Source organism: Nothobranchius furzeri, chromosome 10, assembly GCF_043380555.1.
Source record: "Nothobranchius furzeri strain GRZ-AD chromosome 10, NfurGRZ-RIMD1, whole genome shotgun sequence".
Taxonomy (NCBI): domain Eukaryota; kingdom Metazoa; phylum Chordata; class Actinopteri; order Cyprinodontiformes; family Nothobranchiidae; genus Nothobranchius; species Nothobranchius furzeri.
The window spans coordinates 38802089-38820141 of NC_091750.1; the positions used below are offsets into that span (position 1 = coordinate 38802089).

The following is an 18053-nucleotide window of genomic DNA, read 5'->3' on the forward strand; positions in this document are numbered from 1 at the left end:
GTGTCTTGCCCAAGGACACAACAGCAGCGTTCTCTCATGGAAGCTGTGATCAAACCTTCAACCTTCCAATTACTGGACAACCCACTCTACCTCCTGAGCTGCTGCTGTCCGATTATTATAAACTATTCAACATCGGATTCAGTAAATTATTCATCATAAAAAGCCATAAAATCGTGTCCTGACCTGTTAACTAGGCGACACTCAAAGCTGATCCACATATCAGACACGGGTTCAATCGTACCTCATGAAGGCAGGTGTACTGAACGTGATAGGGAGCAACTTTCTCCTCGCCCTCGATCTCCACGCTGATCTGAAGACGAATGGCGCCGGAAACCGCAGATTTATCAGTCCTCTTCTCTGAGAGGGAAAACACACACACACACACACACACGCACGCACGCACGCACACACACACACACACACACACACACACACACACACACACACACACACAGAGTTATCCTGAGTTTAGTTGATCTCTGGATCTAAAAGGAAACGCTGAAGGAAGAAAAGCAGCTTCCTGCTTAGACTCTATCAGAACCTGGATGGTGGGAGCTTTCTACAGCTGAATGAAGATAAGACTGAGATCCTCATCTGTGCCCCAGACAAGCTGGTTCCCAAAGTCAGAGACTCTCTTGGTCAGCTTGCTACTCACACCAAACCCTCTGTCAGGAATCTTGGCGTGACCTTTGACCCAGCTCTCACCCTGGATTCTCATGTCAGTTCTCTTGTTGGCTCTTCCTTCTTCCATCTCAGGAACGTTGCTAAGCTGAGTCCCATTCTGTCCCGCTCTGAACTTGAGACAGTTCTCCACACCTTCATCTCCTCACGCTTAGACTACTGTAACTCTCTTTTCACGTGTCTGAGCAGAACCTCCCTGAACCGTCTACAGGTGGTTCAGAACGCCTGTGCTCGGCTTCTGACCAAGTCCTCCAAACACACCCACATCACCCTGCTTCTCCTCCAGCTTCACTGGCTGCCAGTCACCTTCAGGGTTCATTTCAAGATCCTGGTTCTGGTCTATAGGGCCTTACATGGACAAGCACCATCTTACATTGGTGATCTTCTTAGTCCCTACACCCCCAGCAGGTCCCTGAGGTCCAGTGACCAAAGCCTACTGGTTGTGCAGCACCAGGCTAAAGGTCAAAGGTGACAGATCATCTGCTGCTGTGGCCCCCAGACTCTGGACCTCTCTCCCCCTGAGCCTGAGGTCAGTGGACTCAGTGGTCTCCTTTAAACTCATCGTCTTCTTCCTCACTAGCTTCTCTTCAGGCTGCTGTCTCTGTCAGTTGTGTCTCCTTCAGGCTCCCTTCTTTTCTTTTCTCTTATCTTTCTTAAATGTTTGATTTTTTATACACCTTCTCAGCTTTTATGTGGAGACCATTTCGACATTTAGAGCGTTTTCACTTTTAGTCCACAGGGTTTAATGTTACACATCTATGTTTTCTTGGATCCTATAGAATGAAGGCGAGTTCGTACCGAGGTTATACCAAACGTCCATCTCTCCACTCAGGGTCCGGACCTCGATGATGGTCTGACCCAGGAAGTCGTCGGATTCTCTCTTCAGGCGCTGCTTCACTCTGGACTTGATGTCGTCGTCCTCGTCCCAGACTCGGAGTTTGATGCGGTCTGAGGAGTTGTGGCACTTGCTGCAAAGGCAGGAAATGATTAAATATTGTTTTTGATTTCAGCGTCTTTGGAAACAGAGGCGGGCTTGGGTTAAATACTGGAGGAGTTTGTGTTGCAGCTCCTAAAATATCTTATAAACTGTGTTTCACTGGATGTTTTTAGACTGTTTGCATTTTTCTGTTCAACCTTTAACCCACTCTCCTAATGGGTGTGACCCCACCAGGAAAGTTGACCATTGAGCAGGATTGATGGTTTAGCCCTTGGGTCCATGTGGCAGGGGTGAGGAGTGAGCACCACCTCACCCCTGCCACATGGACCCAAGGGATGAACCATCAATCCTGCTTAATGGTCAACTTTCCTGGCGGGGTCACACCCATTAGTTCTTCTAGTTCTTCTACCATCAGTTCTTCAAGGCACTCGCGGAGTACAGACGCTTCTCTCTTTCGCTCCCTTATCTTTTTTTCCCAAGGCTCTTTGTCCTGTCTGCCCACAGAGCGCTTCACTGCATTTCTTCTGAAAAACCCTATTTTTAACCATGGATTTGATGAACTGGTCATTCAACACGATTGATAAGATTTTTTCAACAATGAGAACGGAGCAGGGGGCTCCCACATGTCCACAGGGGACGCACCCGGTGGGATATATGCTGGATTCCTGGAAGGAGTAGAAGATCATATGCCTCAGCCAGCTGTCCAATGAGGATATCGAAAACGTGTGGTTATTCGGCCTGATGATCACTGGATTTCTCCTGATTGGAGTGGGAGGATATCTGGTTTTCTGGAAATTTGGGAAGACAGGAGCGATTGGAGGGCGACCCGCACCCACAGAAAGCACCGACCGTGTGGAGACTTCTCAGACTGGGACGCTACTCAAGGTGAATCGTGAACTGGACAATGTTCTAGCTGCGATACCGGTATTAGTGCGCAAAATGGATGTCATCTCAGAGAGAGTCACCGGACGGCATGGACATGTTTAAAACCCAAAATTGGCTTCACTGAAGGACTGGAATAATCAGTTTAAAGACTGAAGGCAGAGAGGAAAATTATCTCAGCCTGACCCAAACAAATTCTCGTTATCTGAATCTGATGCCCTGGTAGCCTTGAGCTGCAAGCAACAACCCCCCACGAAGGAATGCAGACAGATGCTGTGAAAAACTGAACCCCCCCCCCCCCCCCCCCCCGCCTTCAGATTGGTGAATTTCAGCCTGGCGAGGTCGTCAATCTGTAGGAGTCAATGTGCTCTTCGCTTCTCCCAAGCTCTCCCTCCCACCTGTGACTGTACATTAGATGAGCGCCGTAGATGGCTGCTCTCGCTGGGGGAAACAGGATATTTGTAGTGTTTCTCACTTAGTTTCACCTGAAATAAGGATTCTTGTCACACCCACGCAGCTCGGAGGCGTGTGTGTGTGTGTGCTTGCTCACATGGAGCTGACAGAAAACTCACAAGCTGAACTTTTCCTCCCAGACGGGGCTCAGGTTGCCATAAATGGTTTTGGTTCTTTTCTTGGCCTTTCCCACTTGGATGGTGACGTAGGGATCGCTGGAGCCCGTCCGGTCTTTGGCCTGGAGACCCTGAGCACTAACCACTGAAAACAGCAGAGGATGACTATCAGACTTGCATAAGAGCAACAAACACCTACCCCAGTGAAGAAAAGCCTCGTAACACATTTGTGATGAGTCAGAGCCAGATGCAGCGATGTTTACCTCAACGAGACGCTCCACATGCCAGAGCAGCTTTAATTTGACAATAAACTATAATTATGAGACCAAATGAAAAATAAAATCTGATTTAATTTGTATAATTTCTAACACACTGTTGAATAAATCTGAAGATAAGAGCTCCAACAGAATGTTCAGATCGAATCCAAACGGACTTCTTTAGCTTGATCTACGGATGTTTCTGGAAATGTGCTGCACACGTCTCGTTTTAACGGGGCTCATCGTAGCTTAGTGGAAAGGCAGTGTGTGATGGTTACCATGGTGACACAGCTGCTACAGCGTGATTTGTCTGGGTGCTTCGGTAACAGCAGCTGTCTCGATACTCGGAGCGGGAGGAGGAAGATGGTGTGTTTAAATAAGAGAAGTCTGAAGGAGACAGTTAAAATTTGCTTCTTGCTGCTCAGACCGGATGTTCTGGAGGTGGGACACCTGCACCAGGAGCTTTACAGTGACGAGCTTGTAGATGCTGACCAGTTCTGGTGTCTGACCATCAGATAGAGCTCTAACACATGATGGGATGGGTCCGTTCATCCGTCAGATGTTTCCGGGTAGATCTTCTATGGCTGAAAGGCTCAGATGAGAGGTTTCCCAAAAAGGTTCCAAACCTTCATACATTCACTTTCTTTGACAAACGGATGGTTTACAAACGAGTTGCAGAGTTCCTCTTGTTTCAGAAGAAAGTAAAACACAAGTAAATAACCTGTTTAACAGTTTAGACTTGTCAGGATTTTTTTTTACACCTCATCAATATTTAAATGACATTTTCAAAATGAATCAAATGTGTTGATGATCTTTAAAAATGTTTAGTTATTCATTTATGAACCACCGGTGCATCATAACCTTAGATATACAACAGCGGCTTTAGAAAGTTCATCTGTGAGCATTACCAAATGTGTTTGTGAATGTTTATTTATCATAACAAACCATTTTGTTTCATATCGCGTAGTTAAAGTCAGCAGGTGAGCTGCACAGCCAACAATCTAAAAGGACCACATTAAATAGTTAAAACAGTCCAGAAATAGCAATTAACTGGTTCTCTCCCCTCACACCTGCAGCTCATCATCCTCCCATTATGCCCCAGTGTATTTAATAAATAATAAATAGATAAATAAATTGATAATTACATAAATTGATAATTACATAAATAGATAAATAGATGAATAAATAGACAAATTAAAAATAAAAATAAATAAATAAATAGATTAATAAATAAATAAATGGATAAATAAATTAATCAATTAATAGATAAATTATATATACATAAATAAACAGACAATTAAATAACTTAATTGAGATAAATAAATAGATTAAGAAATAAATATATAAATAAATAAACAAACAAACAAACAAATAAATTAATATTAATACTAGAGATGTGTAGCATTACTAGACTAGTGGTTATTTTACACATACACATGCAGAAGAGGCGTTTCCATCAGAAACCTACCGGTGATGGTGATCTTGGCCGACCACTTGGAGGTCCCATCCAGAACGCTCTGCTTAATGCTCTTCATGTGCTGAGCGTGGACCACCTTGGAGATGCCGAACACTTTCCTGATTTCCTCAAAGATCTCCGGTTTGTTCCTCTCTCGGATCTTCATCCTGTCCTTCATGGCCATGATGATGTGCTGGGTCCGGTCCTCTGCCCCGGTCTTGGAGCTCTTCTCTGCCGCTCCTGGAGATAAATCCATGAGTCTAGTTCAGACCCACTAACTTGTGTTGGCTTCGATGTAAAATCATGCGTTTTTTTTTTTTGTGTGGTTATCTTGCAGATGTTCCTCCTCCCATCCAAGAGGTTCTTCAGCCTTGTGAGTTTTACTCAGGAACAGTGGCACCTAAAGGGCCCTAGAGGTCACTAACAAGGTCACTGTTGACATTGGTTCAATTCCTCTATTGCCTCTAATTTAATTAGCGAATAGTTTATTTAATGTTTGATTACAATGAAACAGCAGTATACAATAGCAGTAAAACTATTTAAGAACCTTGTTTTCTATTATAATTTAATTTAATTTAATTCAACAATATAATTTATAGTATTGTGAGTCTGTTAGTTACATTGAGAGGGCGTCCAGCTTTTAACAAAATTATGTACTAATCAAACCGGTCATGATGTAAAAAGACAATCAAATAAAAATTTTGTTCATTCAGACTAAAAAAACATTCAAATCCAAAACTTCTCGTTAAAACTTGGACAAAAAGTTTCTGGTCTCATTTGACTCACTCTGCAGGCAGTCGGCGTTCAGCAGCTCTTGGCACTTCTCGTGAACTTTGACCCCACACTCTGTGCAGCGCATACCCTGCCGAGCAATGCCCCAGAGCAGACCCTCACACTCGTAACAATAGGTGGGCGTGGTGGCGGTCCACACCTCAAAGTGGTGTGGCGTGGTGCAGGAGATGGGGTAGATGAGAGCCTGCAAGGTCTTCTTGTAAACGTGGGCCTTCTGTGGCCGAAGGAGAAGAAACCGGGTCATTTGCCTCTGTGTGTGTGTGTGTGTGTGTGACAGCTGCTGCTTTTCCAAAGTGAAACAATAACTTTTGCTTGAATTAAACTCTGATTTGAACTTTTCTATCAGCTGTAGACAAGCTCTCGTCTGCGACAGTCAGTGACCTACTTTATGTTTGAATAATTAATGTTTGTTTCAATGCATAATGTAATCATCATCATCATAAGCGGCAGATTAAAGCACGCTCAGCACAAAGGAAACTATAAAAACATGAAGGCAAACTTTGCAGCCCTAGGATCCATAAGGCTGGCTCAGAAAGAGAGAGTGGACAGATGTTGGGCAAAGCAGCAGCGGAACGTGACGGCAGGTGTGAAGTGGAAATAAAAGAGTGAAAAACTTCATATTTATAGTAGAAAGAAGAAATATTTTAGCCATTATGCAACTTACAAGCTCTTGGTCCTTCAGGGAGGTTCGTGTGGCCAGAGAGTGTGCGAGTCCGGCTTTCCTGGACTGAATCATAGACTGGAGACAGTAGAGACAAGAGGAATCAGTGACTCGCTGCCACACTGAGACAAACATTGTGAAAGCTAGGAAAACACATCCATGTTTATGTGATGTCTGGCTTTTAGGTGTGAAGGTCACCATCCTTCCATTTTCAGCTGCTTAGAGGCAGAGAGACCCAGACTTCCCTCTCCCCAGCCACTTGGGCCAGCTCCTCCGGGGGAATCCCAAGGTGTTCCCTGGCCAGGTGAGAGACGTAGTCCCTCCACCGTGTCCTGGGTCTACCTTTAGGTCTCCTCCCGGTTGGACATCCCCAGAAAACCTCACCAGGGAGGCGTTCAGGAGGCATCCTGACCAGATGCCCGAGCCACCTCAACTGGCTCCTCTCGATGTGGAGGAGCAGCGGGTCTACTCCGAGCCCCTCCCTAATGACCGAGCTTCTCACCCTATCTCTAAGGGGGAGCCCAGCCACTCTGCGGAGAAAACTCATTTCGGCCGCTTGTATCCGCAATCTCGTTCTTTCGGTCACTACCCAAAGCTCATGACCATAGGTGAGGGTAGGAACGTAGATCGACCGGTACATCGAGAGCTTCGCCTTCTGACTCAGCTCTCTCTTCACCACGACAGACCGGTACAACGCCTGCATCACTGCAGATGCAGCACCAATCCGCCTATCGATCTCTCACTCCAGTTTTCCCTCACTCGTGAACAAGACCCCGAGATACTTAAACTCCTCCACTTGGGGCAGGACCTCATCCCTGACCCAGAGAAGGCCTTCTACCCTTTTCCGAATCAAGACCATGGTCTCAGATTTAGAGGAGCTGATTCTCATCCCAGCTGCTTCACACTCGGCTGCAAACCGCTCCAGCGAGAGCTGGAGATCACGTTCTGATGAAGCCAACAGGACCACATCATCTACAGAATGCAGAGACCTGATCCTCAGGCCACCAAACCGGATCCATATCAGTAATAATAAGTGAATTATTACTAGAGACATGATCGTGTGAAGGTCACTTCACACCTAAAACACTCATCTGTCTTTCAGACCCACAAACATGTTTTTATATGTTCTACTGTCTTCTCTCACTGATTAGACTTCATCTCAAATGGTAAAAGCCTGTATTTGATACAGCACCTTCTAGAGTCCTAGAACCCCCCTGAGGTGCTTTATAACACATTCACACGCTGGTGGTGATGAGCTACACTGTAGCTACAGCTGCCCTGGGACACACCGGCAGAGATGAGGCTGCCGTGCACAGGTACCACCGGTCCCTGCGAACGCCACCAGAAGGCAAGGAGGGGTAAGTGCCGTGCCCAAGGACACAACAGCAGGAACAGACTGAGCGGGACTCGAACCTGCAACCTTCTGATTATGGGGTGAGCCCTTAACTCCTGTGCCCTGTCACCCCAGATATTTTAACACTTTAAAAACAGGAAGTTTCATTAGGAACGGCTGTCACAGAGTCCCTACGGAAACACGAGAGGGACAAAATCCTTCTTAGGAACAACTGGGCTGCACGGTGGCTCAGTGGTTAGCACTGTTGCCTCGCAGCACGAAGGTTGCAGGTTCGAATCTCGGCTGCGGCCTTTCTGCGTGGAGTTGCGTGTTCTTCCCACGCATGCGTGGGTTTCCTCCGGGTTCTCCGGTTTCCCCCACAGATCACAACATGCCCTATAGGTTATAAATTGTAAGTCGCTTTGGGTAAAAGCGTCTGCCAAATAAATAAACATAAACATAAACTTCATTTTATGTCAAGGGCAAAACAAGTGTATCTGTTCCCCTCCTGGCCTAGAGGGAGCCCGCTGCTGTATTGTCTTTAAATACCAAACCTTCCAACACACTGCTCTTCCTTTAACTTCTCTAATAACAACTCTAATCTCAGAACATCATCATGTCACACCAAAGTGGAGCTGGGCTCTCAGCAGGGACAGACTGATTCTCCCGAGGTTTTAAATTTCTCCCACGCTGTTGAAGGCTAAACGTCTGGATCCGCCAACAGGAAGACAGAAGCATCTGAGTGAATGATCGTGTTTTATTAATAAGAGAAAGTCTGACGTTCAAATGCAGGTTTCACGCTGACACGACACCTTGGAGCTGTGACACGCTGCCTAAAACCCAAAGGTACGAGCTGTCAGTTAGCATTAAATTAAACAGTATTATGCATTCAGCCATTTCTTTAGAGAATCGTCTCCAATCCAACACTTTGAGTTGTAAAACATCACAAATGCCTGAAGAATCCACATTCAGCTGTTTTAGAAGAAAACTGGAGGGGTTAGAAAACCAGAAAGGGATTCATTAAATGATCTAACACAAAGTGAAGCCCTCTGGGCCGCGGACAGCAGCAGGATGTCTATTAAAACTCCGTTTTCCGAGTCGGCTACATGAAAACGAACGATTGCGCAATCACTCTCCTGGCAGAAGGAAACTGGCCTGAACAGATGTATTTATGGGCCATTCCCATCTGTACCGGGTCGGCCCGGGCCGGGTAGCGTAGGTTGTTTACATATCTGGGTGGCCTGGTATTTTTTCGGGCCAACCAAGGCTCATTCTCAGCCCTCTTCTTGAGGGGGTCTGCTTCAGGCCGACCAGGGCCAACACACCCACTGCTGGCAGCAAATTCACACCTTCCATTAGAGCAAGCCTCTGATTGGTGGGTAGAATCAGCCCACATGGGCTTAAGACAAGGATGTGTGGAATCAACCGGGCCAGGCTGGGGCCGACTGGGGCTACCCGACCCGGGCCGACCCGGTACAGATGGGAATGGCCCATTAGTAGACTTAATCCCTTCACTGAGTAATGACACTTTTCTTTTACAAACTCAGATCCTTCTGATCTAGTTTCGGAGCAGCAAAGCCACAGAAGGAGACCAGAGCCTGCAGGTGTAAAGCACCGAGCTGGAGTCTCTCTCAGTCCTGATAAACATCTGGTGAGGGGCTTTGTCATCGAGCATCTCCTCACAAAAGGACTAAAAAAGATGTTCTAGATTTTCTCCTAAAGTGAGTTTTGAGGCTGTTGATGGAAAAAGACAAGTTTGTGTCCACTCGTTTGCATTTTTATCATTTTACATCGTTTCCTGTGCTTCCAGTTGGGAGTCACGCTAACACGGATGTGTCGCCGAGCTGAAGGATTCCTCATGTAGGAGACTTATGTAATAAAGCAGGTGTGATTTCTGAAAACGTGGAGGTCAGGTCACCGCTCTGCTACCTGCGGCCCTTCAGCCTCATCAACCACGCCTGAGGGGAGTCTCAGGTATACTTGAAAGAGTGGCTTTTCTGCTCAAACTGTTTGTAAAACAGCAAAGTGAGGAAGTGTGGCCGGTGAGGATTTGTTTAATCATTTATTATTACTGATCAACAGTGAAAGGCATCTTCGTAAAAATGTGTTTCAAACGCCCACAATTCACAAAAATCCCACATTTTCATTTAAAGTCGCATCAAACTGACGCCTGGGGCTTTAGTCATAAAACATTTGTTCTGGTTTGTTTCTGTTTGTGAAGTATCCTTATTTTATGACACTGTTGTCCTTTTTGAATGATCAAGTCTTATTTTTTGCTCTCCAGTCAGTCACAACGCCTCCCACCGGTGACTGGCTCCAGCAGGACGGCTGTGAAAATGTTGCAGGGCTCTGGTCTGTGCTGTTTAAGCTCTTCATGTTTGTGGGTGGAAGTTGTGTGAAGGAAAACTCAGAGGTAAAATAAACACTTTCAGCTAAATGACTCAGACTGACGTTTATGATCTGTTTGTGTTTGCACACGTTCAACCCGCATGCCTCCCTCTAGGACCACAAGGTCTGACTGGAGCTTTACTCACCATAGCCTGAGCACCGACAAACGCAGGGAGGAGACATGCAGGAAGACAAAAACAGGTAAGAACAATTCATTAGAGACAAACAGGATGGCCTCAGAAACAGAAGCTCTGACCCTGAAACACACGCCGCTGTGGGAGCGCTGTTTAGTGCATCCCTGGATCTTTTCTAGCAGGTGAAGGAGAGCGGACCATTACCAGACCCATGAAGGATACGCTTTAGGTGGTTCATTAAAACACAAATCACACAAAATCATTAATGTGTAAAAACATTTAACTTCTAAGATGTCCCTAGGTTTGACTGGCTGCATGTCGAGTTAGTGATGGATTGGTGACCTGTCCAAGGTGTCCCAGGGTGTCTCTGGAGACAGACACCAGCTCCCGGGAACCCTTCTCAGGAATGAATGTTTTAATAATAGGAAAGGCTTTATTAGGATGTATGAGTGTGGAATGGATGTGTTTAAGCCAGTTAGTTCATTAATCAGCTGCTGTGCTGACATGTGAAAACTACCAGAGATGGTGCATAGCAGCAGGTGACAGCGTGCCTATCTGAGGCTGAACTAGGCCCCACCAATAAATAAGGTTATAATCAATTCAGAGGAATACTGCGTGATGAGCTAGAGCAGAATCATTACGGGCAAGGAGTCAGAAAAGGAACGAGGATGAAAATGAATTGATCCAGATGAAGACGCAGATCTAATGTGATTCCTCACCAGTTCACTAACAAGAGGAATGGGTCTCCTCTTCCGAAGGTCGGGCATGCTGTCAATCCCAAAAGGAGTGCTTCCTCTGAAAGACCTGGACGAACAAATGAATACCAAAACTAAAAATAAATACAGTCCTTTCTCAGCCAGCCACACACACACACACACACTGACCCTGGCTTGGCCCATGGGGTCTTACTGGGATCAGCATCTTGATCTCGGTTCTGGAATGGAAGGTCACAGGTTGTGTGGTTAGCGATTTGATGACTGAGGTCTGTTTAATAAGGGTGGAGCATGCAAAGGTACAGTTGCAGGCACAGGTACAGGTACAGGCACAGGTACGGGTACAGGTACATGTACAGTTGCAGGTACAGGCACAGATACAGGAGCAGGTACAGGTACAGGCACAGGTACAAGTACAGGTACAGGTACAGGTGCAGGCACAGGTACAGGCACAGGTACGGGTATGGGACAATGAAGAAAAGAAATGCAAATAACAGAATCACTGGAACTGACGAAGGTTGGTTGAGTTTCAGTTTTTTTTTGCCAAGAAGGACCTCTTTCAGTTTCTGTTCCCTTTGATTTGTAAAGTGAATCTGCTTCACTAAGACAATAAATAGATGTTTACAAGGCAAAAACCACTCCATCCATGTTGTTTCACTCATATTAAACTCTTTCATTTGCCTTTGAACTGAAACTTTCACACTAGTCAGATTTAACTTGAAACATCAGAAAATGTAATTAACCCACAAAGAAAATAAACAGTGATAGAATAAAAAGATCAAAGAAAAAATTAAAAATGATTTAATAGATGTTAGTAGCCACTAAAGGGGTAACCTGATCTCCATCTGGACTTCCATCTGTAAAAAAGCATGACAGAGAAAAGTACACAGAGAGGGAGATCAGCCACTGGTTGGACTCATGGTTGTGACACAAGCAGCCGTATGCATCCGGCTTTAACGCAGCACCATCACTGAGATTGGGTCTGGGGTCATAATGGTTCATTAACATGTATAATTTATCACAAAAATGACTCAGCGTATTTCCTCTAGTCTCGGTCCTTAATGTCATGCTTTCTTTTCGAGGAGATAATTAATGTCTTTTAATTCAGCAAATGGAAACTGCTGATGCCTTGGAGAGGGGTGAGGGCGGCCTTGAGTGGCGGCTGATGCATCACTTACAAGCAGGGACAAAATTATAACTCTGGCTGAGGCCATTTGGTACAATAAATACTCAAGGGAACAGTTGATAAGAAGGCGGAGCTAGTCTTTCATCAGTCTTGGTGACATAAGATCAGAACTGTGACGGATCAAAGACTTGCTATCATGAAAATGTTGGATCAATAATCAGTTAGTGTTCACAGACGTACCGAAGATCATGTTTTAAAAGCTACAAAGATGAAAAACTTAAGTCATGCCATGGCTACCTGGTTCCAAGTCCTCCTGAGACAAGGAGGACATAGTCATGCTGCCAAGGCTGCGCCTGGTCTCCCTCTTCTCCCGGAGAATCTCCTGAAAGCTCCTCAGACACTTCAGCTTGCATTCATCTGCCTGGTTGATGTCTGGTGATTGCTCTGCATCATCTCCCTCTGATTTCACCATGGAGCCCACAATAACATCCATGGTGGATTGTTTTGGCACCTCAACTTGTTCAAGCCCTTCCAGCGCTGCAGAATCACCAACTGAGATTGAGAAGGAAGATTGTACTGCGGTGCATTGTGATTGCTGAGTGTTAAGAGGCACACTTGCAGGACCTTTTGGAAGTTCTTTAGATGAGTGTTTCACAGGTTTCTCTACAAGGTTGCCAGGTATTGAAGAGTCAGGCCATGCCTTAGGCTCTTCGGGGACTGGGGCTGTCTCTTCCAAACATAGAGAGCTTGGGGAAGCCTCTGAAAACTGTTTAAGGTTGTTGATGGTTTCTTCTAGCACTGGCTCCCCAGAGAAATTACTTAATTTTTCAATAGTACTGTGTTTGGTCAGTTTCTTAGAAGCATGACTACATTCAAGCACATCACCTCTGTGGGTGTGAAGAATCTGTTCAATGTTTGCCTCATAGCTGAAAGACTTTGAAGGCAGCTCAGTTATAGGCAGGTCAGAAGGCATTGAGAATTCAAAGTCAGTTTGCTCCTCAGGGTTTACTGCTGCAGGTACATCGAGTTTACATAATGCACCCCTCAAAGCAGAGCTAAAATCAAGTACAGCTCGTCCGATGCGTTTGACAGTAGAACCTTCAGCTTGGGCATCTGCCCCCTCAGGGAATGGGAGTTGGTTACTGGAGTCCGTCTTTTGTGTGAAAGGCTGTGCATCATCATACCCAGAGGTGCTTAAAGATGCCTCTGTCCATGTCATTTCTGAAGACTCTTCATAAGCTAGATGAACATCACAGTTTGTGGTGAAGCTCACCTCACTCATTTGCTCAAACTCAAAATCCCCTGTTGCACCATCGCGGCCCTCGACTGAATGGTACCCTGAACTTTGAGGACAGGACAAATCAGCTGAACAATCGTATCCCACAGCGGAGTTTCCAAGGCTGGTGCTGGTTGGACCATGAATTCTTGACAGGCTTTGAGGTCTTCTCTTCCGTGACTGCCGTTCTTCCCTGCTAGAAAAACTGGAAGTTGAATTGTAATGCTTTCTGGACCTAAAGGGTAGTTGCTCTGAGCTTCCTGTGGAACATGGTATTGATGAATTATACCCCTCTGGTCCTCTGTAGTGATCCCAGCTTCCAGCTCCTTCACAACAAAGACCACTCTCACTTTCATTGCCTTCTAGATCTCCATCCCTGAGGTAATCAGCTTCTCTATGCCAGATTGAATTCTTAGCACTACTCTGTGATGGCACGGTGTTAGCCCAATGTTCTCCATTTCCAACTATTAGCTCCTTTCTGGCATTACTAGATAGTAACCTCTCTAGATCAGAGTCAGACTTGGAGCTATGGCCAGAAGACAAAGAACTGGTACTTGGACAGTCTTGGACATCATGGGGTTCAAGGAATGCCAAACTCAAATTTCTTGCTGTTGCACCTTCTGGTATATCTGAACTATGGTCAGAGGCATCATCAGGTTCCTCCAGTTCCTGATGATTGGTTGATGCAAGAATGTGGGGCACTGTAGACTTTCCTGGCCTTGTAAGTAGTAGTTCTCCATGCATGCTATGATGCTCATTGCATGAAGGGGGGAAGCAGTTAGAATCTGTCTTTGGTACTGGACTCCCTAAACTTCCATAAGCACTGACTGGTCTTCTTCGCCCAGAAGGTCCATCCTTGCACCCCATTCCTGACCATGTCCCCGAGGCTCCTTTGTTGCTAGAACGAATACCTTCAATCTCTAACAATACAGCGTCTACACAGGAGGATACCTCCTCAACTGAGCCTCGCACTGACGTCAGGTAATCCCTGAGGTCAGAAATTTCCTCCTGGATCTTATTGATGCCCCTCAGCTCTTTCAGAATGTGGTCAATAATGGCACTTGAGGCCTCATCTTTATCCTCATCCTCCTCCAGAAGAGTATTTGGTAGGGCTCTGTTGAAGTTGTAGTCCACACAATCACCAGTGGAATAGGGCCTTTTGGGTCGAACGCGAGGTGAAGCAAACTCTTGAGATCCCGATGCAAATTTCACCCCGTTCATGTCCGAGTCAACCGTCATGTAGTCTGGGAGCGGTCGTATCGATTCGGGAGATTCTGGAAGTCCGCTCTCAAATGATATTCGTTTTTGACTTGGGGGTCTGCTGCCTTTTCGCTGTAAAGTGCAGGGTATCCTTATACACCCCTGTCTGTTCAGCTCCACTTCTCCAACACACGGAGGTCCTGATGTTGCTCCGTGTCTTTTAGTGATTGAAACTGTTGGAGTGAGGGCTTCTGGCCTTGGGGTGACCTTTGGATGTACACTCCTGAGCTCTTTCCTACCATCAGGCATCTCTGCCTCATCTTCTTGTTCATAACAGAGGTGAGAATCGGGGACACGGTGGTCTGTAGACCCTTGCAAAAGCCGATGGATTTTACCACGTATGACCAGTGCTACTCTGGGATTTGGAGCCCTCTTCTTGGGTGGATGCATTTTTGACTTTTCCCCTCCTTTGGGGGACACTCCTGCTCCATGTTGGCCATTGAAGCGATTTCTAGAGAACATTTTCTCAGTAAACGTCCCTTCTTCTATCTAGTTCTGCTCAGAACGTGTGGTCAACATTCTTCTCATGTCATGTTTGAATATTAAAAAGGTGTTTTGGGGATTCAACAACTGAATTTCACCAGTCCATGACTAAAGTGGAAAGAAAATAAATAAAATAATTACTTTTAAAAATCATTTTAACACACAAGAACAAAAGAAAAAGACATCTGAGGGACTATAATGTTTCTTTAAGATGTTAGGACTTTTGTCTAATATCAAGCAATAATTTCCTCAGTTTGGTTTGAAGATTAAAAAAAACCTGTATTTTATTAATATTTTACCAAATTCTAAACATTTAAAGATTTTGGGGTCAAATCAACCTTAATAAATTCTTTCAACATGTCAGAACAGGCTGATCAAGACTGCTCGGCTGATCGTTGCTGGGAATTTATTTCACAGACTATTAATCTGAATTAAATCTGAACTTCTTACTTCTAAACAAACTCAATTAAAGGAATAATAAAGCACACCAGGAAAAATGATGCAACAGTTATGTGTATTCCAGGGATTGAAGCAAAAAATTCTCATCTGACTGAAAATTATTGGGGGGGGGGGGGGGGGGGGGGCTCACATTGTTTACACGCAGCCTCTATTCGGGTTTTGATTGGTTTTAAGGTCAGCATTCTTGTTTCTGAAACATTTGGAATGACCCGTTCACATACACAGTGTTTAAAAGTGTGGGTGTTGAGATTTCTCTGAGGTAAAAATGATGATAAGTATTAAAGTACTCTAAGGGGGGTCGGGGGCATGCCCCCCAGGAATTTTTTTTGGGGACATTTTATATTTAAACTAGGGCTGGGACTTGATTAAAATTTTTTATCTAATTTATTACAGGATTTGTAAATAATTAATCTCAATTAATCGCATTTTAATCGTTCAGGGAAATGTGCTCTCAAAGTAAAACTTTTAATTAAAATTATGAGACAGAGAATCAAACATTAGACATGGTTATTACTGTAAACTAAAGCTTTTAATAAAAAATGCATTTTAATTATTCAAATGTTACTGTGTGATATGAAACAAAACCCAAATCAACAAAAATTTATAATTACAAATAGAAAACACCTGCAAAGGGTTCCTGAGCCTTTAAATAGTCTCTCTGTCTAGTTGAATTGCTGAAATAAATTTGACTTTGCACCAGATTCTAATTTTTCCAGTTTCACTTGTTTGTATAATTGGGAGTTTTTATTAGCATTTCTACTCATAATGTAGTAAAAACACATAAATAATAATCCTTCAAAATGACAGTAGAACAGGCACAAATATGATCTAGGACTTAAATGTACTAACTTTTAACACCAGAGCAGGCGTGGCATATTCTGAGAATGATCAGGAACACTAACTGGTTCCAGTTGGATGACTGGAGGTTGATGGGATGATAAAAGATCATGGCGAGGAAATAATGATCTGACGAACAGGTGAGCGGACCTTCCTTACATGGGAAGTCCTGATGTCACGTTAAGAAGGGGATGCTGCAGACCCGCAGATTCACGCCTGCTGCAGTGAATCTGGTGTGATCTCCAGCCTGATCACAACTTCCTCGTTCCTCGCTGCCCCTGATGCACTTAAGCATCCGCCCCTTAGCTGATCACAGCTTCAACACACCTAGCTGCTTAATGATAGTAATGCATGTGATGTTTAGACAGAGACTCGTCTCAGAAACACTTAATTCCCCGACAGAATTGTTTAGAAAATCATCAGAAAAGTTTCAGAGTGTTTCTGTTTTAACTTAAACTTCTGTTTTCAAATTTAAGACACGTTGTCTGTGACTGTTTACAGAGTAGTGAGAACACGGAGCGTTCTCCCAGCAGCAGCCAGGTGCCTCTCGTTTGTCTGACTACCTTCATAAACTACTGTTAGGGCACAGAATTATTCTGTCTGGTGCTTTCAGCGCTGCACAGACGTTACGTAAATGTTAAAAATATAGCTTACCGCTACTTTTGTAAAGTTTCCGGTGCCACCGGGCAGCCGCAGCAGAGACGATCTCTGAAAAATGTCCGCGACACGGACTCCGTTGTTGTCTGGAAGTTTTTTTTCAAGTTAAGAAAAGAGTGTTTCCTAAATCCTGCATCAGTCCAAGCAAGACAACTTCTTTCTGTTTTTATTACGTTTTAGTAGCCATTAGCACTGTGCATTGTTGTGTGCGTCAGAGATATTCAGTCTACGAGGAGGTCGTGCAATGACAAAGGTTCCACCGTGCTTGAAATGCAAGCTGCGATTAAATGCGTAAATTTTTTTTTACGCGTTATTTTTTTCTAATAAATTCATCGTAATTAACGTGTTAAAGTCCCGGCCCTAAAAAAAACACAATCAGATTTTGTCCCAGCTGATGATTAAAGCTGTTAAACAGACTTTAGTTATTATTCCAACATTCCTTCTGCACATTTTTAGATATTTATAAAGAAACAAATGCATTTGTGTTGCTTTTTTGTTTCCCTAATTATACAGAACATCATTTCACTTAATTTAATTGAGTTGCACTTTGGTTCAACTCGAGTCGATTCAAATTAGCCTAATAAATAAGCCAGCATTGATCTGTGACTGAGATCACTAAAACATTCAAACGTAATTTTACAGCATAAAAGTCAGTGTTTCCACATGGATTAGTTCAACTCAACTCTGCTACTGGAACCAGTGAGGCGGAGTTTAGTGACTTTGTAATAAAACACAACAAACATGTTCAGCCTCGTTTCTGTAAAAGAAAACTTCAGAGCTCACAACTAATTACTAAATCAATTCATTAGGACGTGTTTATATGTAGAAATTTATGGAAAATATGAAGAAATTGTAATCTAACTAAATCATGAAATTATTAAAATAGTATTTATTATGGGAAAGACAAATAATTTAAAAGTTCCTAAACAGTATTTTTCAACGCCATTGCAGCAACTTAAAGGGACTTTACAGACTTCTCAATTTTTATGCTCGCGATTGCCCCCTCAGGCCAAAAGCGTAACGGCTTCAATAGTAGGCTCGTGCACGAGGCGTGCATGCTGTACGTGCACACTCCTTAACGAAAATAACAGCTGAGACAGTCCCTTGTATGTGTGTGTGTGTGTGTGTGTGTGTGTGGCCCAGAGGACAGGA

At 44.3% G+C, this 18053-nt stretch overlaps 1 protein-coding gene across 1 annotated transcript in view; it reads right to left on the bottom strand.

The window, feature by feature from the left end:
• LOC107386073 (protein unc-13 homolog B) overlaps positions 1-15052 on the bottom strand; it is a 51092-nt gene extending 36040 nt beyond the window's left edge. The window contains exons 1-11 of the mRNA XM_070555645.1: positions 12227-15052; positions 11638-11660; positions 10975-11024; positions 10810-10894; positions 10103-10108; positions 6239-6313; positions 5569-5788; positions 4795-5022; positions 3073-3214; positions 1480-1649; positions 242-357 (exon numbers count right to left, since the gene is read on the bottom strand). Of these exons, the coding sequence (XP_070411746.1) occupies positions 242-357; positions 1480-1649; positions 3073-3214; positions 4795-5022; positions 5569-5788; positions 6239-6313; positions 10103-10108; positions 10810-10894; positions 10975-11024; positions 11638-11660; positions 12227-14927 (3816 nt within the window). The 5' untranslated portion in view covers positions 14928-15052. The remainder of the gene's footprint in view (positions 1-241; positions 358-1479; positions 1650-3072; positions 3215-4794; positions 5023-5568; positions 5789-6238; positions 6314-10102; positions 10109-10809; positions 10895-10974; positions 11025-11637; positions 11661-12226) is intronic.
• Positions 15053-18053: the final 3001 nt, after the last annotated feature.